General features: G+C 40.0%; 1 protein-coding gene across 2 annotated transcripts in view; it reads left to right on the forward strand.

Annotated features, from left to right (window-relative positions):
- The window catches only part of mus301 (mutagen-sensitive 301), a 433,219-nt gene that overhangs the window by 51,856 nt on the left and 361,079 nt on the right, over positions 1–20,284 (forward strand). For both annotated transcript variants that reach the window (XM_068393102.1, XM_068393101.1), the window contains exons 7-10: positions 788–909; positions 2,191–2,274; positions 13,203–13,361; positions 17,189–17,303. In XM_068393102.1, the coding sequence (XP_068249203.1) occupies positions 788–909; positions 2,191–2,274; positions 13,203–13,361; positions 17,189–17,303 (480 nt within the window). The remainder of the gene's footprint in view (positions 1–787; positions 910–2,190; positions 2,275–13,202; positions 13,362–17,188; positions 17,304–20,284) is intronic.

Here is a 20,284-nt window from a genome sequence, read left to right on the forward strand (position 1 = left end):
AATCAATGTCTATTGTTTAACTAACAAATAAAACTCACAAAATACCTAATCAGATACAAACACCAACTTATTCAATGTGAAATTTTCTTCTTTACATAACAGTTGCAAGGCAGAAGATCAAGTTGGTAGTCTGGATCCTTATTTCCTTCCTCTCACTAAAGTAAGCACTCTTCAGTAACCTTGTTTTTCATTTGTGGAGATGGCATTTCATATTGTAGGATTTTTTAACTGTTTAATGTTGGTGATGTATCAGCTAAAGCTAGTTGGTGATCACGTTCTGGATGACAGCGTTCCTTTCACTTGCAAGCTCGGCCACCAGCTCACCATTGATTTACATTACTGTAGTTGGGTAAATATTATTGCTTGTGCTTTTATCACTGCTATGAGTATTAATAGGATGGAGACTAAAGAATGTAATTGGTTACTTATATCTAGTGGAGAAATATAGTTGAAAATGATAAAAACGTTTTATCCACAAAGTAATACATTGCTGTTTCACTGGAGGTGCCATTGCAAAGGCTATATATCCCTGTACCTCAACATATTATTTGGGCAGCTACCGTACCAGGTCAAGGGAAGCTTTGTTTTTCTTTTGTTATGGTCAAACTTTTAAAACTTAAGGATTAGCAATGAATTTTGGTAAGTGTTAAGATACATAATTTTACTTAGAAAGTTAGGGTTGTTACTTTTGAGTTACATATCTTTTTATTTTGTGGTCTCTAGTACTGTAATGTAAGTGATGATTCAAAAGATATTCACAATAATTAAGAGTTTTTATTATTTGCAGCGAAGATTCAGCTTGTGGCAATGAGTGCTACAATTGGAAATCTGCAAGAAATGGCCTCTTTCCTTGATGCCAAACTCTTCACTGGAAACTTTAGACCAGTTGCATTAACAGAATATGTAAAGGTAAGTTACTTATGATTTGTTTATATTTATAGAACATCAGAAGTTAATCACACCTTACACGTACAAATTTCCTAGTGTATTCGTAGCTTACTGCAAATGTGAGATAAATTTACGAAAATTTGCATCAATTTCTTATCTAGTCTTATCTAATGATTGTTTATGAGCAGAAATATACGGTAACTTAGGAGCCAAGAGATCAGTGGTCTTTATCATAATAAAAGGAAAATTCCATTTTGATGTACACCTCTATAATGATCAAGGGATTTTGACGAATGAAAAATCTATTTCTGGGCGAGGAACCTGTGTCGCCCAGTGAAATACTCCTCTAATACCATTTCTAAGGCATTGTTATTGCTAAATATACCAGAGAAAAAAGGATGCATGGAATGCCAGGAATAAACCCAGCTCCCTCACTCTGTGAGTGTCGGTATAGTAAACTGGGACGTGATAGAACCACGACCATAGGTCCCTCACCAGTTAGACCTCTCCCTCATCAACATCCCCCCGGAACAACGAGGGGCCGTCCTACACCCGTCTGCTAAAAGTTTTAATTTTATGAGAATCAAAATCATAGACTATGATTTACTCAAACTAATATTCACTAGATGAAATATGTTAAACGACAAGCAATTGAATGCTCTATTACTTCTGTATAATATTCATCTGATTTATGTTGGAGTTTACGAGAATTTAAAGAATGCTGTGTAAGTTTCAAATGTTGCAAAAATTATTCATTCAGGTCAGCGTAAAAAGGAAAACTCAATTGGTTATGATATTGAATATAAATATTTTGCACTACTACACTTAGGCACACATATTTACAAATATTCTTTTGATGTCAAAGGCTTGGAAGAGGATCTTTAATACAGAAAGTTACGTTTTTACCCAAGAGCTGTACTGGCAGTTTTTCCAATCTAGCAGGTACTGGAAAATTAGATTTGAACTGTATGGTGATTATATTAATAAGATTTAGGCCCTTATATGTTTAACATTTTGTTGTCAATTTGTCTTTTATCTACTGTATATTGTTTTACTAATATTTTGCCTCCAAAAGTTTAATTCTTTAGTTATACTGTACTTTTAGTTTTATATTTTTTACAAGAGGCAAATAATAGAGAATAGAGTACTGTACATGAAAGTTTTCAAAGATTAAGACAGTATATGTGATAAATTTTATTTTAGAGAGTTTCTTTTAATATCTTACAAAACATGATTTCTTTTAAGAACCACTGATACGTCTTTATGATGAAAATAATAACTCTGATATTCTCCCATTTCTAGATAGGGGACCAAATTTGGGAGTTGAACTCTTCTGCTAAAACAGAGGAAGAGCTGCTGTACAAACAACGTCTGTGTTGCTTCCCGGTATGTATCTCTGTGTATTAGATGTTAGGTATAGAGGAGGGTTAAAGATTAAAGTAGTAAACAAAAAAGACCTAAGAAGGTTAAAATCCTTTTAGTGATAGTGGGAATGTTGTAAAACTTATGGTCATCATTTTTCAATATTTAACTTAGCCGGTGATTATAATAGCTGCAACTCTGTTGCTCGACAGAAAACTCTAAGGTAAAATTCGCCAGCGATCGCTACACAGGTTGCGGGTGTGCCCAACAGCGCCATCTGTCGTCCAGATACCCAGTACTCAATGTAAACAAAGAACTCAATTTTCTCTCTGTCGTGCTCCCGACAAGACGTGCTTATTCGCTGTTGCTAAACTGGATTTGTTTTCACAACTAATTGGTGAAGTACACTATTCTAGTTTTGAGCTTTCGCTGTGCAGGCTTTCTCTTCGCAATTCCTTGAACTCTTTTTGATTACGGATTCTTTGTTGATGACTTTTTGATAGTTTTTGAATTCCCCATTGACCAATTCAAAATGGCTGACCCTTCACAAGTCCCAAAATTTAGTAAGTGCAATGCTAGGGACTGTTCAAGGCGTCTTCCGAAGGCCTCTATCGACCCTCACACTGTTTGTTCCAATTGTCGGGATAAAACCTGTCAATTGGAAGATCGATGTGAGGAGTGCGTTGGGCTTTCGGAATTCGATTTTATCGAATTCCAAAAATATACACGTAGGCTAGAGAGAGATAGAGTTAGGAGAAGTTCCTCTCGTTCTATTGACATTTCCTCTCCTCATGCCCCACAACCTATTCCTTCCCCTGTAGTGGTTGCTCCTAATCCCCCTTCTGGCACTCAGGAACCTTCGATGGCTGATATGATGCGTGCCATCCAAGCTCTGGGTGAGAGAGTTGAGTCCCTGGCTAGTGACCGTAATCAGCTCATGGCGGATGTGAAGGAGCTGAAGTGTAAAAGTGCAGTGGGAAGTGTTAAAGTGAGTGATAGTGTTGCGCTTGAGGGTTCGTCTGTTCGTGCCTGTCGTCCTCCTAGTCCGGGACCTCTTGCAAGCTCCCAAGTCCAGGGGAGAAGCAATGTCGTACGACAAATGGGTTCGAGAGGCTTTAATCAGCGAACAGACGTTCCCTCCGTGGTATCGGGCGTATCTACCCAAGATCGCCCCTGCCTAACAAAGACGAGAGAGCCCATTTATACCTCGTCTGCGGAAGAGGTTTCTCGCAAGAAACCATGGACCAAGGTCTCACGACCGTTAAAGCGCAAGTCGGTCCCTTCCGCGCAAGTCGGTCCCTTCCGCGCAAGTCCAACGGCCCAGCTGTAGCCACTGGGTCAGTTCGGACTCGCTGCAGTCATCCGATGCACTGCTCACCTCCTAAGAGAGGCAAAGCGGTACCGCTTCAGACAGTTACACCGTCTGTCGCCGCACCTGCTCCTGTAGACCCTAAGTGGTCTTTACTGCAAGACATGCAGTCGCAACTAACGTCGCTTATGCAGGACTTTCGTGCGGAGAAGGTTGCTGCCGCACCAGTAGCTAGTGCAGCTCCTTGCCTACAACCACCCACACGATCGGTTGTGCGTCCTGGGGACGCTGAGGTAACCTTCTCACGCACTCCAGTTGAGAGAGTTCCGCCACCCATGCGTTCCAGTGTGATCTGCCAGCCGCATGTTGACGTTCAGCGACGCACAGAGGTATCCGTTGACGTCCGTGAGGTTCAACAACCGTCAGAGTTGTTTTGTTTTGACGCGATGCGTCAACCTCCGCAACCCAGTGTGGTTGCCACTGCGCGCCCACATCAGTCTAGACAGTCTGGAGTAGACGCTGTGCGTCCCCGCGCTGCTATGGTTGTTGCCAGCTCACAGACTGGGCAACAGTTCCATGACGTTGCGTCCGGCTCAGTCACGCATGCACCCGTGCGACCGGACTCAGCTATCCAGCCGTTACCCACTCCGTTGCCGCTTCCTCATCAATACTCGGATGAGGAACTTTCTGATGATGATGGTGCTGCACACGTAGATGAACCGCATTCAGAACTGGACGAGCCTAAGTCTACGCAACCCTCTTTGGACTTTAGGAAAGTTTTGGCCCTGTTCAAAGAGATATTTCCGGACCAGTTTGTGTCTGTGGCTCCGCGTTCTCCTCCATCAGAGTTTGTGTTAGGCATGCCGTCAACCACCCCTGCCTTTACTAGACTCGTCCTCGCACGCTCGTCCAAGAGAGCTTTGCGGGTGATAGGAGAATGGCTGCAGTCCAAAAAGAGTTTAGGGAAGACAGCTTTTACGTTTCCCCCTGCTAGACTCTCTTCTAGATCGAGCGTCTGGTATGCCACGGGAGAAGTTCTCGGCTTGGGAGTTCCTGCCTCTGCCCAGGGTGACTTCTCAAGTCTTGTAGACTCTCCCCGCCGCCTAGCCATGAGACGCTCAAAAATATGTTGGTCATCTTCGGACCTGGACCACCTTTTGAAAGGTATGTATAGAGCCTTCGAGGTTTTTAACTTCCTAGACTGGTGTCTAGGAGCTCTTAGTAGAAAGATCTCTCCGATGGAGAAGGAGACTTCATTGCTCATTATGTCCTGCATGGACAAGGCCGTACGTGATGGGTCTAATGAGCTTGCTGCATCTTTCGTGTCCGGAGTCCTTAAGAAGCGTGAAAACCTATGCTCATTCCTTTCAGCTGGAGTTACACCATGCCAGAGATCCGAACTTCTGTTTGCTCCTCTTTCCAAGTGCCTTTTTCCAGAGGACCTGATTAAGGAGATTGCCGCTTCTTTGATACAGAAGGATACTCACGATCTTGTTGCGTCCTCTGCTCGCAAAGCCACCCCTTTGCCTACCTTGTCAGCTAGACCAAGGATGGACACTCCAGCGTCCCGTTTTATTCCGCCCTTTCGTGGCAGAGCCTCCAGCAGAGGAGGTGCTCGTGCCAAAGGGAGACGTGGAAAGAAGAAAGGAACCAAGTCCTTTAAGGGCAGAGTCTGACTGCCAGCTTCTTCAGACAGCAGTGGGAGCCAGACTCAAGAACTTCTGGCAGACCTGGGAAAAGAGAGGCGCAGATGCACAATCTGTGAAGTTGCTCAGAGAGGGGTACAAGATCCCGTTTGTACGAAAACCCCCTCTAGCAACGTCTCCCATCGATCTCTCCCCCAGGTACAGAGAGGAAGACAAGAGACGAGCATTGAAACAGGAAGTGTCTCTCTTACTAGAGAAGGGAGCGGTAGTCAAAGTCCTGGACCATCAAACCCCGGGATTCTACAACCGTCTCTTCTTGGTGTCAAAGAAGACAGGAGGGTGGAGGCCGGTGTTAGACGTCAGTGCGCTGAATGTCTTTGTCACAAAGCAGACGTTCTCCATGGAGACCACAAAGTCGGTTCTAGCAGCGGTCAGAAGGGAAGACTGGATGGTCTCGTTAGACCTAAGGGACGCCTACTTCCACGTCCTCATCCACCCGGACTCCCAACCTTTTCTAAGATTCGTTTTCGAAAAGGTTGTCTACCAGTTTCAAGCCCTGTGCTTTGGCCTAAGCACAGCTCCTCTTGTGTTTACGAGGCTGATGAGGAATGTAGCCAAATTCCTTCATTTAGCGGACATCCGAGCCTCCCTCTATTTGGACGACTGGCTTCTCAGAGCTTCTTCCAGTCGTCGCTGTCTGAAGGATCTAAAGTGGACTTTAGATCTGACCAAGGAATTGGGTCTCCTTGTCAATATGGAAAAGTCACAAGTGGTCCCATCCCAAGCTATTGTATATTTAGGGATGGAGATTCACAGTCTAGCTTTTCGGGCTTTTCCGTCGGCCCCCAGAACAAGCCAAGCCAGTTATGCATCCAGAACATGCTGAAGAAGGAACGATGTTCAGTCAGGAAGTGGATGAGTCTGATAGGGACGCTATCATCCCTGGAACAGTTCGTGTCATTAGGAAGACTACACCTCCGTCCTCTTCAATATCACCTAGCATTTCACTGGAAAAAGGACAAGACACTAGAAGCGGTCTCGATCCCCGTTTCCGAGAAGATGAAGTCTTGCCTGACATGGTGGAAGGACAGTATCAGCCTCAGAGAGGGTCTGCCCCTGGCTGTTCAGACTCCCAACCACGTTCTCTTCTCGGACGCATCGGACGTAGGCTGGGGCGCGACATTAGACGGTCGGGAATGCTCGGGAATATGGAACTCGAGTCAAAGGACAATGCATATCAACTGCAAGGAGCTACTGGCAGTACATCTGGCCTTGAAAAGCTTCAAGTCTCTCCTTCAAGGCAAAGTGGTGGAGGTGAACTCGGACAACACCACGGCTTTGGCGTACATCTCCAAGCAAGGAGGGACCCACTCACTGACGTTGTACGAGATCGCAAGGGACCTCCTCACCTGGTCAAAAGGTCTAAACATTTCGCTAGTAACGAGGTTCATCCAAGGCAACTTGAATGTCATGGCAGATTGTCTCAGTCGGAAGGGACAAATCATTCCAACAGAATGGACCCTCCACAAGGATGTATGCAAGAGACTTTGGGCCACCTGGGGCCAGCCAACCATAGATCTCTTCGCAACCTCGATGACCAAGAGGCTCCCAATATATTGCTCACCAATCCCGGACCCAGCAGCAGTTCATATAGATGCCTTTCTCCTAGATTGGTCACATCTAGACCTATATGCATTCCCTCCGTTCAAGATTGTCAACAAGGTACTGCAGAAGTTCGCCTCTCACGAAGGGACAAGGTTGACGCTAGTTGCTCCACTCTGGCCCGCGAGAGAATGGTTCACCGAGGTACTTCGATGGCTAGTAGACGTTCCCAGAACTCTTCCTCTAAGGGTGGACCTTCTACGTCAGCCACACGTAAAGAAGGTACACCAAGGCCTCCACGCTCTTCGCCTGACTGCCTTCAGACTATCGAAAGACTCTCGAGAGCTAGAGGCTTTTCGAAGGAGGCAGCCAGAGCGATTGCTAGAGCAAGGAGAACATCCACCCTTAGAGTCTACCAATCGAAGTGGGAAGTCTTCCGAAACTGGTGCAAGTCAGTATCTGTATCCTCGACCAGTACCTCTGTAACCCAAATAGCTGACTTCCTCTTATACCTGAGGAAAGAACGATCTCTTTCAGCTCCCACTATCAAGGGTTACAGAAGCATGTTGGCATCAGTCTTCCGTCACAGAGGCTTAGATCTGTCCAACAATAAAGATCTTCAGGACCTCCTTAAGTCTTTTGAGACCACGAAGGAGCGTCGTTCGGTTACACCTGGTTGGAATTTAGACGTGGTACTAAGATTCCTCATGTCAGACAGGTTCGAGCCGCTACAATCAGCCTCTCTAAAAGATCTCACCTTAAAGACTCTTTTCCTGGTATGCTTAGCCACAGCTAAAAGAGTCAGTGAGATTCATGCCTTCAGCAAGAACATCGGATTTTCATCTGAAACGGCTACATGTTCTCTACAACTTGGTTTTCTAGCCAAAAACGAGCTGCCTTCTCGACCTTGGCCGAAATCGTTCGATATTCCAAGCTTATCGAATATGGTTGGAAATGAACTAGAAAGAGTTTTATGCCCTGTGAGAGCTCTTAAGTTCTATTTAAAACGTACTAAACCTTTACGAGGCCTGTCTGAAGCTTTATGGTGTTCAGTTAAGAAACCATCTTTGCCTATGTCAAAGAATGCTTTATCCTATTTTATCAGACTGTTAATACGAGAAGCTCATTCCCATCTGAGTGAGGAAGACCAAGCTTTGCTGAAGGTAAGGACACACGAAGTTAGAGCTGTCGCAACTTCCGTGGCCTTTAAACAAAATAGATCTCTGCGAAGTATAATGGACGCAACCTATTGGAGAAGCAAGTCAGTGTTCGCGTCTTTTTATCTTAAGGATGTTCAGTCTCTTTACGAGGACTGCTACACTCTGGGACCATTCGTAGCAGCGAGTGCAGTAGTGGGTGAGGGCTCAACCACTACAATTCCCTAATTCTATAACCTTTTTAATCTTTCTCTTGAAATGTTTTTATTGTTGTTTTTGGGTTGTCTGGAAGGCTAAGAAGCCTTTCGCATCCTGGTTGATTTGGCGGGTGGTCAAAGTCATTTCTTGAGAAGCGCCTAGATTAGGGGTTTTGATGAGGTCCTGTTGTATGGGTTGCAACCCTTGATACTTCAGATCCTAGGGGTCGATCAGCATCCTAAGAGGATCGCGAGGCTCCGTAAGGAAGATGTACTTAAAAAGGCAGAGTAATTGTTCAAGTCGACTTCCTTACCAGGTACCTATTTATTTTGTTTTTGTTATTTTGATAACTTCTAAAATGAAATAAAAATTCTTAGCTCATAATAATGTAATCATATTTTGCTGGTCTCTACCCACCCCCCTGGGTGTGAATCAGCTATTATAATCACCGGCTAAGTTAAATATTGAAAAATGTTATTTTTATAATAAAATAAATTTTTGAATATACTTACCCGGTGATTATAAATTAAAGGACCCTCCCTTCCTCCCCAATAGAGACGCAGTGGGACGAGGAGAAAATTGAGTTCTTTGTTTACATTGAGTACTGGGTATCTGGACGACAGATGGCGCTGTTGGGCACACCCGCAACCTGTGTAGCGATCGCTGGCGAATTTTACCTTAGAGTTTTCTGTCGAGCAACAGAATTGCAGCTATTATAATCACCGGGTAAGTATATTCAAAAATTTATTTTATTATAAAGATAACATTTTTTCTAATAACTATGGAATTTTAACCACTTGTTAAGGACCTCTCTTACATTCATTTAAGCCATTAAAATTCAGTTGGTTTGAGATACTATAGACTTTAAAAAAAAAAAAAAATTGCTACCAATATTTCATTAGACTTTCAAAATCCTACTCTTATGCTTATTTGTGTTCCATGAAATTACTATAAAAGATTATTATATACGTACAATACGTAATACAGTACTTTTATTGGTTAAAGCCATTCATTAGCTAAGGATTTCTTATTTTCATTACTAAAATTGCTCATCAAAAACATTATTATAGAGATATATAAAATTTAAGTTGCATCTCTGTGGGATGTCTTTCTGACATGTTAGATAAAGGATTTGATTTAAATTTGTAAAATTATTAAAGAGAGGAAGGGCATTGTGCATTTGATTTTTAGTTTTAGTCCTTCCCTGCCTCTTCAAGTGGTGAGTACGAAAAGGAGTCTGAAAATATTTTCAAGTTGCATATATTGCAATTCTGGTCTGTCCTTATGTCAAATCTGTCTCTTTACTGATTATATGTTCATGCATTTATATCCAGGTGGATGTGTTGAAATGACTTCAAGGAAAATCTTTGCTGATGAGAACAGATTTATTTCTAGATTATTTTCATTATTTACTCCATATTTCTATCATCCTCATTTTCCAATAGAGATAAATGTACAAAAATACAGCTTGCAAAGGTTGAGGTTACTGCACTGGTTAACGTTAGAGTCAAGAATATGGTGGAAGATTGGTGAATGGATGTCTGGCATTTGCTTATCATTATTTGAGACAATGAATGTTGGACTCTAGATCCCATAGTTTCTGTTGGGGAAGTACAGTATTACTTCAAAATAACAGATTTGTTTCATTGAGATATTACTAGGCTTAGGTTTAAATGTCATGATTTTAATACAGGTATAGTATTTGTATTTTACTGAATTCTTCTCAGGTTATTTTGAAGCTTAATGTGTTGTCAGGAAAGGAACTTGAATCAGTAGGTGAGAGTTAAGTAACTTTGGCTATATCTTTTAAACTTACGTCTTTTCTTAATGAGTTGATTGGCCAAAAAAAGCAAGTTTAATTTTTAAGCCCATTCTTTGGTACAATATATGTGTAGAATATAATGGTATTAGATTAATATGGTGAGATTTATTCAAACTTTTTTTAGAAGATTAGAATTTTAGCTTATTTTTAGCATAGTCACTTAGTCATCTCCAAGGATACGTATTATTCAGTATCAAAACAACAATTAATCTTCATCAAAATAAAAAGAATGTTAATGTCGAAATTTATTGTGGTTCATATATGTACAGTGCCCACTTTTACCCACTTCCAGTGATACATTGGTGTTAGGTAACAAGACTTTAGCAACTTAAATAGTATGAGGGTACTGGATGAGGTAAGTATCCTAGACCACTGAGTATGGTTTCATTCCCACGGTCTGACTCACAATATTGCATTGCATGGTCCCTGGAGGGGCGGATATATGGGTTAAGAGAGGAGATTTTCTATATATTTTAAGGTCAAGAACCTTTGCTAGAACTAGGAATGAATGGCGAGTGATTGTGACGCAGTTCCAGTAGGCCCTGCTGCTTCCTCCGATCGCCTTGGATGATCGCGGAGGTAGCAGCAGTAGGGGATTCAGCGTTATGAAGCTTCATCTGTGGTGGATAACGGGGGAGGGTGGGCTGTGGCACCTTAGCAGTACCATCTGAACTCGGTTGACTCCCTTGTCAGGCTGTGAGGAACGTAGAGAGGAAAGGTCCTCTTTCTTTTATTTGTTTGATGTCGGCTACCCCCCATTATGTGACAGGCAAGTATCTAAACTTGAGCTTTACCATTATGATTCTAGTTTTGTCACTGGAATCTTTTCGAACCTCTTACTTCTCTTTCAGTTTAAACTGCAATATCAATTACAGCATTTTGATGAATCTTACCTCCAGGTCACAATGCTTATATCCTTAAAGCATAGAAAGATTGATGTTTAACAAAAATATAATTCTTTACATGTTATGAATGGAGCTCCCACAGCCCCACCCCTTACTCTTGGTCCTCACAAACTTTTTGTCAACAGGAGCAACATAATTTCTGGAACAAAGTACAGAGAATTTTCCTTAATATAGGGTTAAAAGAGGGCTGTTTATTTTTTTTATTTCAAAGTTCCTTTATTGCTGATGATGTTCAGGTATCTTTTTAATGCTTGCTTGGTGTTTTTATTTTATTTTCAACATGATAGTATATTGACGCTGGTACCTGGGTATATGCAGGTTTAATGGTTGCCTGGCTTATAAACGTTTAATTGTTCCTACATAAATACAAACCCTCATCCTTTAACAGGAGTATGATTTCAGCCTGGCTGGAATTCGGCTGTTGAAATTTCAACAAGGTGTGTTGGTGGTTACTGGCGGGAGGTTGGGGAAACCTTTGCCTCTCGCCAGCACTGCATTGTCACTTCGACTTCAGCTGCCGAGGTGTACAGACGTACTCTTGGTGCTCTTGCATTTGCTGTTAAACTTTTCACTTCTTTCTCTTTCTAGTGAAAGTGTGTTTGGTGATAGAGAAAACATAAGTGACATGCGTTCCTGCCCTTGAGTTGCGGGATGAAAGTGTGGTACCTTTATGACCAGTGTTAATGTGAATCCCCATCTTTTATACACCTCTTGCAGAGGGCATGATTGTTCTTAATCTTTCTACTTGCAACAAGTACAGAAATTCCCCGTCAGAATGGGTGGAATATTGGAAGAAGAGGATGATGCTAAAACTGGATTGGTCAGTTGGGATCTTTCGATCCTCAAAATCGAGGAAATCCTTCGGCCCTCTTCCTTTTTCTTCTCTCAATCTGATCTCTGACCCTTCTGTCGCCTTCCATCGGGGTGACAAAGTAGGATGACTATGATAGTGAAATTGCACTCGAACAAAAAACAAAAGAATTGGTGGTAGCAGACCCCACAGATGAAGTAGTGATATCTCGCACTTCTCTGCTTAGGAACCAGCTGGAAATTCTTGAGGATGCTGAGGAAATGGCCAAAAGAACACTGTGGCCATCCTTAGGTCTAGAGGGCATCCCCTCAATTCATAGATTACTACAAGTAGGCATAGATACTCGGATGTAGAACCACCGCCGTGTCAGTAGTGTCAGGACCGCAGATAATGGAGATACCGACGACAATAATTTCGAAGGAAAAGCGACCTCACACCCCATCCCTGAATAGTCCAATCTATTTGACTTCTGTGAAGAATTCACACGTATCCTCAATGAATACGGAGGAATACAATGCAAGACTTCAAGAGAATGCTCATGAACATGCACAACCATCTTGTACGGCCACACAAGTTGGCTTTCAATTGCAGGGACAAAGTTCGCTAACCATTGGAAACACTTTCGCACTCTTCATACAAACCCTTAAGGAAAAGCTTAACGTGCTCATCTTGTTCACTTATACAAGCATGGTCATCAAACTCACCTTTACAATTGGATTCATTGTGGTCTCGAAAACATGAGCTGCCATTCCGCTTGCCTTAGTTGCACAAAGAAGGTGCTCACTTGTTCACGTGCCTCAGTTGTACGAATTCCGCTCTCGAGGAAATGGGGAACACGCTCTCCAGGATACTGGAAATGGGCTTGACCATCGCACTTAGATGTGAGCGCACCATTGTTGCACTCTGTAGTGATTGGGATACATGCTCAATCAGAGCAATCACCTAAGCGCAACTACTCTACGAGCATCACCTTTGGAGACTTTATTATAGAGCGAGCTCACCTGACAGCACACCACCACTTAAGTGATCACTAATAGCCCCTCGAATACATCGGTGATAAAAGTAATCATTTGGCTATTAGCGTGCATTCATCACACAAGCTCTGATCACCGTAATATACGTAATCAAAATTAGGTAAACTCGCATATATAATAGAGTTTGTTGCTGTTTCCTTGTGTTCTTCAAGAGATTCGTGCTCTCAAAAAGATCTGGGCCCTCTAAGATATTCATGCTCATTCTTTAATTCACACCGATCGTAATGTACCGTTAACTAGAAATACGTAAGTATCAATGTGATAAATTCTATTGTTAGAATTCTGTTATTTATCCAGGTATAAGAATGATAATCCCTGCAGAACGTTTTTTTTTTATAATTTTCCGTACATTTTGAAAATTTTTATGTACAGTATTTAGGGTTAAAGTTTTAAGTACTATTGCTAAATTATTTATTTAATAGATTATAATTATATGGTATACTAGTATATATACTTTGTATTTTTCAGTACACCAGGGAACAAAAACTACTGGATACCGACATGATAGGCGGTCTGGTTGGAGAGGTTGTTCCTGATCATTCCTGTATTGTGTTCTGTCCAACACGCCGTAATTGTGAGACTTTGGCAGAACTCATTTGCCAGATCTTACCTAGACCAATAACAAAGGTTTGTTATATTTTTATTGTGTACAGTAATTGTTTCTATTGATGTAACGTTATTTTTCCTTTATTTACTAAGAAATAGTACAAGATGCAGAGTAAACTTTTGATTTAGAAATTTATTTGAACTAATATTTTTATTTTTTTACTTTTTACTGAAGCATAATATGCTCATGTAAGTATAATTTTTAGATTCTTATTACTTTTTTATCTAAAAGATAAATTGAGTTAATTTTCATATAAAAAACTTATCTTTTAATAACCACTTATTTCAAACTTGATCGCATGAATTTGGTTGCATTATTGAAAAGTTATTAACTTATGAAGAGTTATATGCCTGCCTATAGTCAATTTTTTTTTAGTGAGGCAGAATTGCACTGACTCGCAGGGGTGCCTTTTTAGCTCGGAGAAGTTCCCTGATAGCTGATTGGTCGGAAGTATTTTTGTCCGAATACTTCCTACCAATCAGCGATCAGGAAACTTTTCCGAGCAGAAGGGGCGCCCCTGCAAGTCGGTGCAAATCTGCCTCACTAAAAGAAATTGACTAGTATTTTTTTCGGGCATGGTTTTGCTCATTGTCTTTTGAAGACGTTTATATGCTAGTTACTCTCATGTTTTATCCAGTCCTGAAAATCTGGTTTGATTAGACTTATTTGTTGGATATTCAGATAATTTATCTCCCTGTTATTAAATCTAATGTCCACTACAATAAACATGCCCCATTTTCAATACTTTATTGAATTCTGTAAAGGGATGATTGGTAACAATAGACAACAATTCTTGCCATGTTTTAGTCAGTTCTCTAACCTATTTTGGATCAGGTCTTTTTCAGCAGGGCCTAAAGAATTTTGTCACTGGGAATTAGGAGTATAGATGGGATTTGCAGTGGTTTTGAAGTTACATAACAGAGAGTCTATTACCATATTTTGAATGATCTGGGTGATTCATCAATTGTATTTGAGAAGTTACTTTTCTTTTTCCTTAATGTTAATGTTTGTTTAATTAGGGTAATGATTATATTTATAGAATATAATCAGTACTAATGGCTAAAAATTGAATTTTGATATTTTTTTTTATTTCTATACTTACCTAATTTTCATAGTATCCCTGCTGAAGCTTGGTTTATATTGATGTTTACTCCAAAACTAAAAATTTCCTTGTTTTTCTGCCTTTCAATAGGCTTAGGCATCTAGTACTGTACTGAGACAGTGTAGTAGTTAATTGCAATAACCTTGGAGTGGGTATGCAGTAAATGCTTTGGCTCTCAGTCTTCTTCTTAACTCAGGCTTGATAAGCCAACACTGCGTTTACCTCCTCCAGATCGTGAAAAAGAAAATGTTATTTAGGTTATTAGTGGTTATAAGGTACTGTATGTCTTCCCTGGATTTGCTAATAATTCCTGTATAGATTTTTCAATGGAATTATTTCTGGGGGCTCATGATCCTCATTCATTTGGTGTGTCTTGTGCCTGGGGGCCAGTATTGTGATTTAGATCATTGTTGTGAGGAATGCAAAGGCCCTGCTGTTTCTCTTTTGATAAAGTATGTTTGAATGCTTGCTGACCAGATTAACAGTAAAAGAAAACCAACTACAGTAATACCCTACCCTATTTTGTTGACTCGTTCCAAGTGATCTGACGTTTGACATAGATCAGATTTTATTCCTTTCCTATAAAGTGAGTTGTAAGCTCACCATACATGTAATAAACATACTGTACATGATAAAGTATATAGAACCTGCTATTATTTTATAAAAACCTGACCTACATGAATAAGAAAAGAGAGAGAGAGAGAGAGAGAGAGAGAGAGAGAGAGAGAGAGAGAGAGAGAGAGAGAGAGAGAGAGAGAGAGAGAGAGATTGAAAAAAGCAAATCAGACAATGTCTAGATTAAGTAAAATTTGGAAATCAAATTGCCTGAAATTACATATAAAAATCAGACTACATATCAGTTTAGTGAAATCGGTGTTACTATATGGACACTCCCCCAGTGAAACATTCTCCAATCGATTTAGTAGACTTGAGAACAAAGCCCTCAGAAGATTATTGGGAGTTGATTGGCCGGACAAGATTATAAAGGAAATTATAAGAGAGATTACTAAAGTGCCATATGTTGATGAGATTATGATCAGAGGTACATGGAGATGGTTAGGTCATGCTCTTCACACTCCCCCAAGAGAGATTAGTTCACCAAACATTTAGTTGGGCTCCACAAGGCTCTAGAAGAGTTGGAAGACCCAGGGCTGTATGGCTGAGGGCTATGAAGCTTGAAGTTGGAGAGGATGAATGGATAAGTATTGAATTAAAAGCTCAAGATAAAGACGACTGGCAAAATGTAACCGAGGCCCTTTGCGTCGATAAGCATAGGAGGAGATGATGATTAGTAATTTCAGCTAAATGTTTGGCTGAAGTATCCTGGGAATCAGGATTGACCAACACTTTGATGAATGGTAAAAGCCCTGCTGCATTTATTTTGACCTTGAAGTTTCTTAATTTGAATTGGAGAAACTTTTTTGAATTTTTGGTTTCTGCTCTAACTCCAATAATTCTTGTTTATCAGTACTGTAGTTGCATGTGAGCTTTGATCAACTTTTGAAAATCTTCCTCTTCCAACGCCATCTCAAGTTTGTTACTAGGGGATACCAAATTCTTCGCTATGTCCTTGTTGCGCTTTTCAAAGCCTTTAAAACCATGCACAAATTAAGGGCAAAGTTTTTTCCATACACTGTTCATCATTGTTTGACTTACTTTGCCCCATGAAGTACATAAGTTTAACACTGCTTGATAAATATTGTATACCTTCCAAAACTTCAGAATATTTATCCTGTCCTCTGTTGAAGGTGCATCAATGAACTGGTGTAAGGTACTCCATAAATAGTGCTGCTGGAATATTGCTATGATGCCCTGGTCTGTGGATTGTATATGAAATGTGGTGTTGAGTGGCAAGAAAACAACTTCCACATTCAGATTGTCAAGTATCAACATAACTTTGAAAGGAAATTTGTTGACTCTGCAATACTCCTTTACTATTTGTGTAAAATGGCCATTGAACCATTCTTCAAAATTAGCCAGGGTGATCCATGCCCTCAAATTAGTTATCCAAATCACAGGAAGTGTGGACTTCAAGATATTCTGGAGAGCCTATGGTTGGGTACCTGGTAGACTAAAAAAGACTTGTGTAAAATTGCCAGTAATGTTGACCCCCGACATTAATGTTAGTCTATCTTAGTATAGTTTTCTCTTTCTTAGGACAAGCATTCTCTTCCAAAATAATCCTGTTTTGTCAACATTGAAGATGTACGTATTAGATCTTTACTTCTCTGTCCTTCATAGACAATTTGAAAGTGAGCACATCTGCAGTGTATTCATATATATTCATCCAGTAGACATGCTAGTTGTTTAGAAAACTAACTACTGTTATTCTTGTTATTGTGGTACTGCTTATAGATGCCTCCTGTCTGACAATTAGATTCTTGTTCCTATATCTCTGCGGAAAGACTTTTAAAATTCCTTTTGAAAATGAAGGTTTATATTTGTCTATGAACTGTAGATTTGTTAAAGCTACTTTTTAAAGAAAATTATACTTTGTCACAGTTTTGTATTTTTATGCAAAGGTATTTTAGGTCTCTGGGATTTATCCTAAAGCAGGTGAATGATGGTAAGTTATTAGCATCCTTCCATCTTTAGGATACTTCAATCTTACTCGTTAACCACTGCTATAGACATATCTGGAGTCTACATAATTTTGAGTTTTGTAGCATTTGTGAAAGATGAATTTCATGTTATGAGAGGTTAGTGTGAAAATTTAACTTCTTTTAACTTTTAAAATTTTTGCAGATAAAACGTTCGGAAAAGGTTTCTCTTTACCGAGCCATTGTTGAAGAAGGTGGCGGCAAAGTTTGTCCAACATTACGGAAGACCATACCGTTTGGTGTTGCATATCATCATTCAGGTATGTTTTTAGTTTTATCAATAATTTTAAGATTGTCGGTACTGGACAATGTTGTGCCTTTTTTAACGTATTAAATTCAATAATTTTCCCTTACATGAACACCACATATATACCCATAAAACAACTCTATCCTGCAGTCTAACACAAAATCTGACACCGTCTAATTCTTGACCTTTATTTCTGACCCGGCCCTCACTAGATTCGGACTCAAAAATATGGAAATTTTTCAAGAAAATCTCATATTCTTCTATAAATTTAGCTGGAGAACGAAAAAATGTGATGACCACATATATACCAAATTCCTGACCTTTTTTCTGACCCCGGCCCTTACTAGATTCGGACCCCAAAAATAGGGACATTTTTCAAGAAAATCTCATATATCTATAATTTTAGTCGGAGAACGAAAAAATGCGATGACCACATATACACCCTAAAACGACTCGATGTTGCAGTCTAAAACAAAATCTGCCACCGAAAAATTCTTGACTTTTTTTCTTACTAGATTCGGACAAAAAAATATTGACATTTTTCAAGAAAATCTCATATATCTTCTATAATTTTAGTCGGAGAGCAGAAAAATGCGATGACCACATATATACCCATAAAACGACTCTATGCTTTAGTCTAACACAAAATCTGACACCGTCAAATTCTTGACCTTTTTTCTGATCCCAGCCCTTGCTAGATTCGGACTCTAAAATATGGATATTTTTCAAGAAAATCTCGTATATCTTCTATAATTTTAGTCGTTGAGCGAGAAACTGCGATGACCACATATATACCCATTAAACTACTCTATGCTGCAGTCTAACACAAAATCTGACACCGTCAAATACTTGACCTTTTTTACGACCCCGGCCCTTACTAGATTCGGCCTCAAAAATAAAATTTTTCAAGAAAATCTCATATATCTTCTATAATTTTAGTCGGAGAGCAGAAAAACTGCGAGGACCACATATATACCTATAAAACAACTCTATGCTGCAGTCTAACACAAAATCTGACACCGTCAAATTCTTGACCTTTTTTCTGACCCCGGTCCTTACTAGATTTGGACTGGAAAATAGGGCCTTTTTTCAAGAAATTCTCATATATCTTATATAATTTTAGTCGGAGAGCGAAAAAATGCGATGACCTCATATATACTCATAAAACGACTCTATGCTGCAGTCTAACACAAAATCTGACACCGTCAAATTTTTTACCTTTTTTCTATCCCTGGCCCTTACTGTATTTGGACCCCAAAAATAGGGACATTTTTCAAGAAAATTTCATATATCTTCTATAATTTTAGTCGGAGAGCAGAATATGCGATGATGACATATATACCCATAAAACGACTCTATGCTCTAGTCTAACACAAAATCTGACACCGTAAATTTTGGGACCTTTTTTCTGACCCCGGCCCTTACTAGATTCAGACCCCCAAAAATAGGGTCTTTTTTTTTCAAGAAAATCTCATATATCTTCTATAATTTTAGTCGTAGAGCGAAATTTGCGATGACCACATATATCCCCATAAAACGACTCTATGCTGTAGTCTAACGCAAAATCTGACACCGTAAATTTTGGGACCCTTTTTCTGACCCCGGCCCTGGACCCCAAAAATATGGCCTTTTTTCAATAAAATCTCATATATCGTATAACTTTAGTCGGAGAGCGAAAATATGCGATGACCACATATATACCCATGAAACGACTCTATGCTTCAGTCTAACTCAAAATCTGATACCGTAAATTTTGGGACCTTTTTTCTGACCCCGGCCCTTACAAGATTCGAACCCCAAAAATAGGGCGTTTTTTCAAGGAAATCTCATATATCTTCTATAATTTTAGTCGGAGAGCGAAAATATGCGATGACAACATATATACCCATGAAACGACTCTATGCTTCAGTCTAACTCAAAATCTGATACCGTAAATTTTGTGACCCTTTTTTCTGACCCCGGCCCTTGCTTGATTCGGACACCAAAAATAGGGCCTTTTTTCAATAAAATCTCATATATCTTCTATAATTTTAGTCGGAGAGCGAAAATATGCGATGACCACATATATACCCATAAAACGACTCTATGCTGTAGTCTAACGCAAAATCTGACACCGTAAATTTTGGGACCCTTTTTCTGACCCCGGCCCTGGACCCCAAAAATAGGGCCTTTTTCAATAAAATCTCATATATCTTCTATAATTTTAGTCGGAGAGCGAAAATATGCGATGACCACATTTATACCCATGAAACGACTCTATGCTGCAGTCTAACACAAAATCTGACACCGTAAATTTTGGGACCTTTTCTCTGACCCTGGGCCTTACTAGATTCGGACCCCAAAAATAGGGCTTTTTTTCAAGAAAATCTCATATATCTTCTATAATTTTAGTCGGAGAGCGAAAATATGCGATGACCACATATATACCCATAAAACGACTCAATCTGACACCGTGAATTTGCGGACCCTTTTTCTGACCCGGCCCTTACTGAATTCGGACCCTAAAAATAGGATTTTTTTCAAGAAAATCTCGTGTATCTTCTACAATTTTAGTTGGAGAGCGAAAACATGTGATGACCACATATATACCCATAAAACGACTCAATGGTTTAGTCTAACGCAAAATCTGACACCGTAAATTTTGGGACCCTTTTTCTGACCCCGTCTTGCTAGATTCGGACCCCAAAAATAGGGCCTTTTTTCAAGAAAATCTCATATATCTCCTATAATTTTAGTCGGAGAGCGAAAATATGTGATGACCACATATATACCCATAAAACGACTCTATGCTGTAGTCTAACAGCAAATCTGACACCGTAAATTTTGGGACCTTTTTTCTGACCCCGGACCTTACTAGATTCGGACCCCAAAAATAGGGCCTTTTTTCAATAAAATCTCATATATCTTCTATAATTTTAGTCGGTGAGCGAAAATATGCGATGACCACATATATACCCATAAAACGACTCTATGCTGCAGTCTAACGCAAAATCT

Source organism: Palaemon carinicauda, chromosome 19 (genome assembly GCF_036898095.1).
Source record: "Palaemon carinicauda isolate YSFRI2023 chromosome 19, ASM3689809v2, whole genome shotgun sequence".
Lineage (NCBI taxonomy): Eukaryota > Metazoa > Arthropoda > Malacostraca > Decapoda > Palaemonidae > Palaemon > Palaemon carinicauda.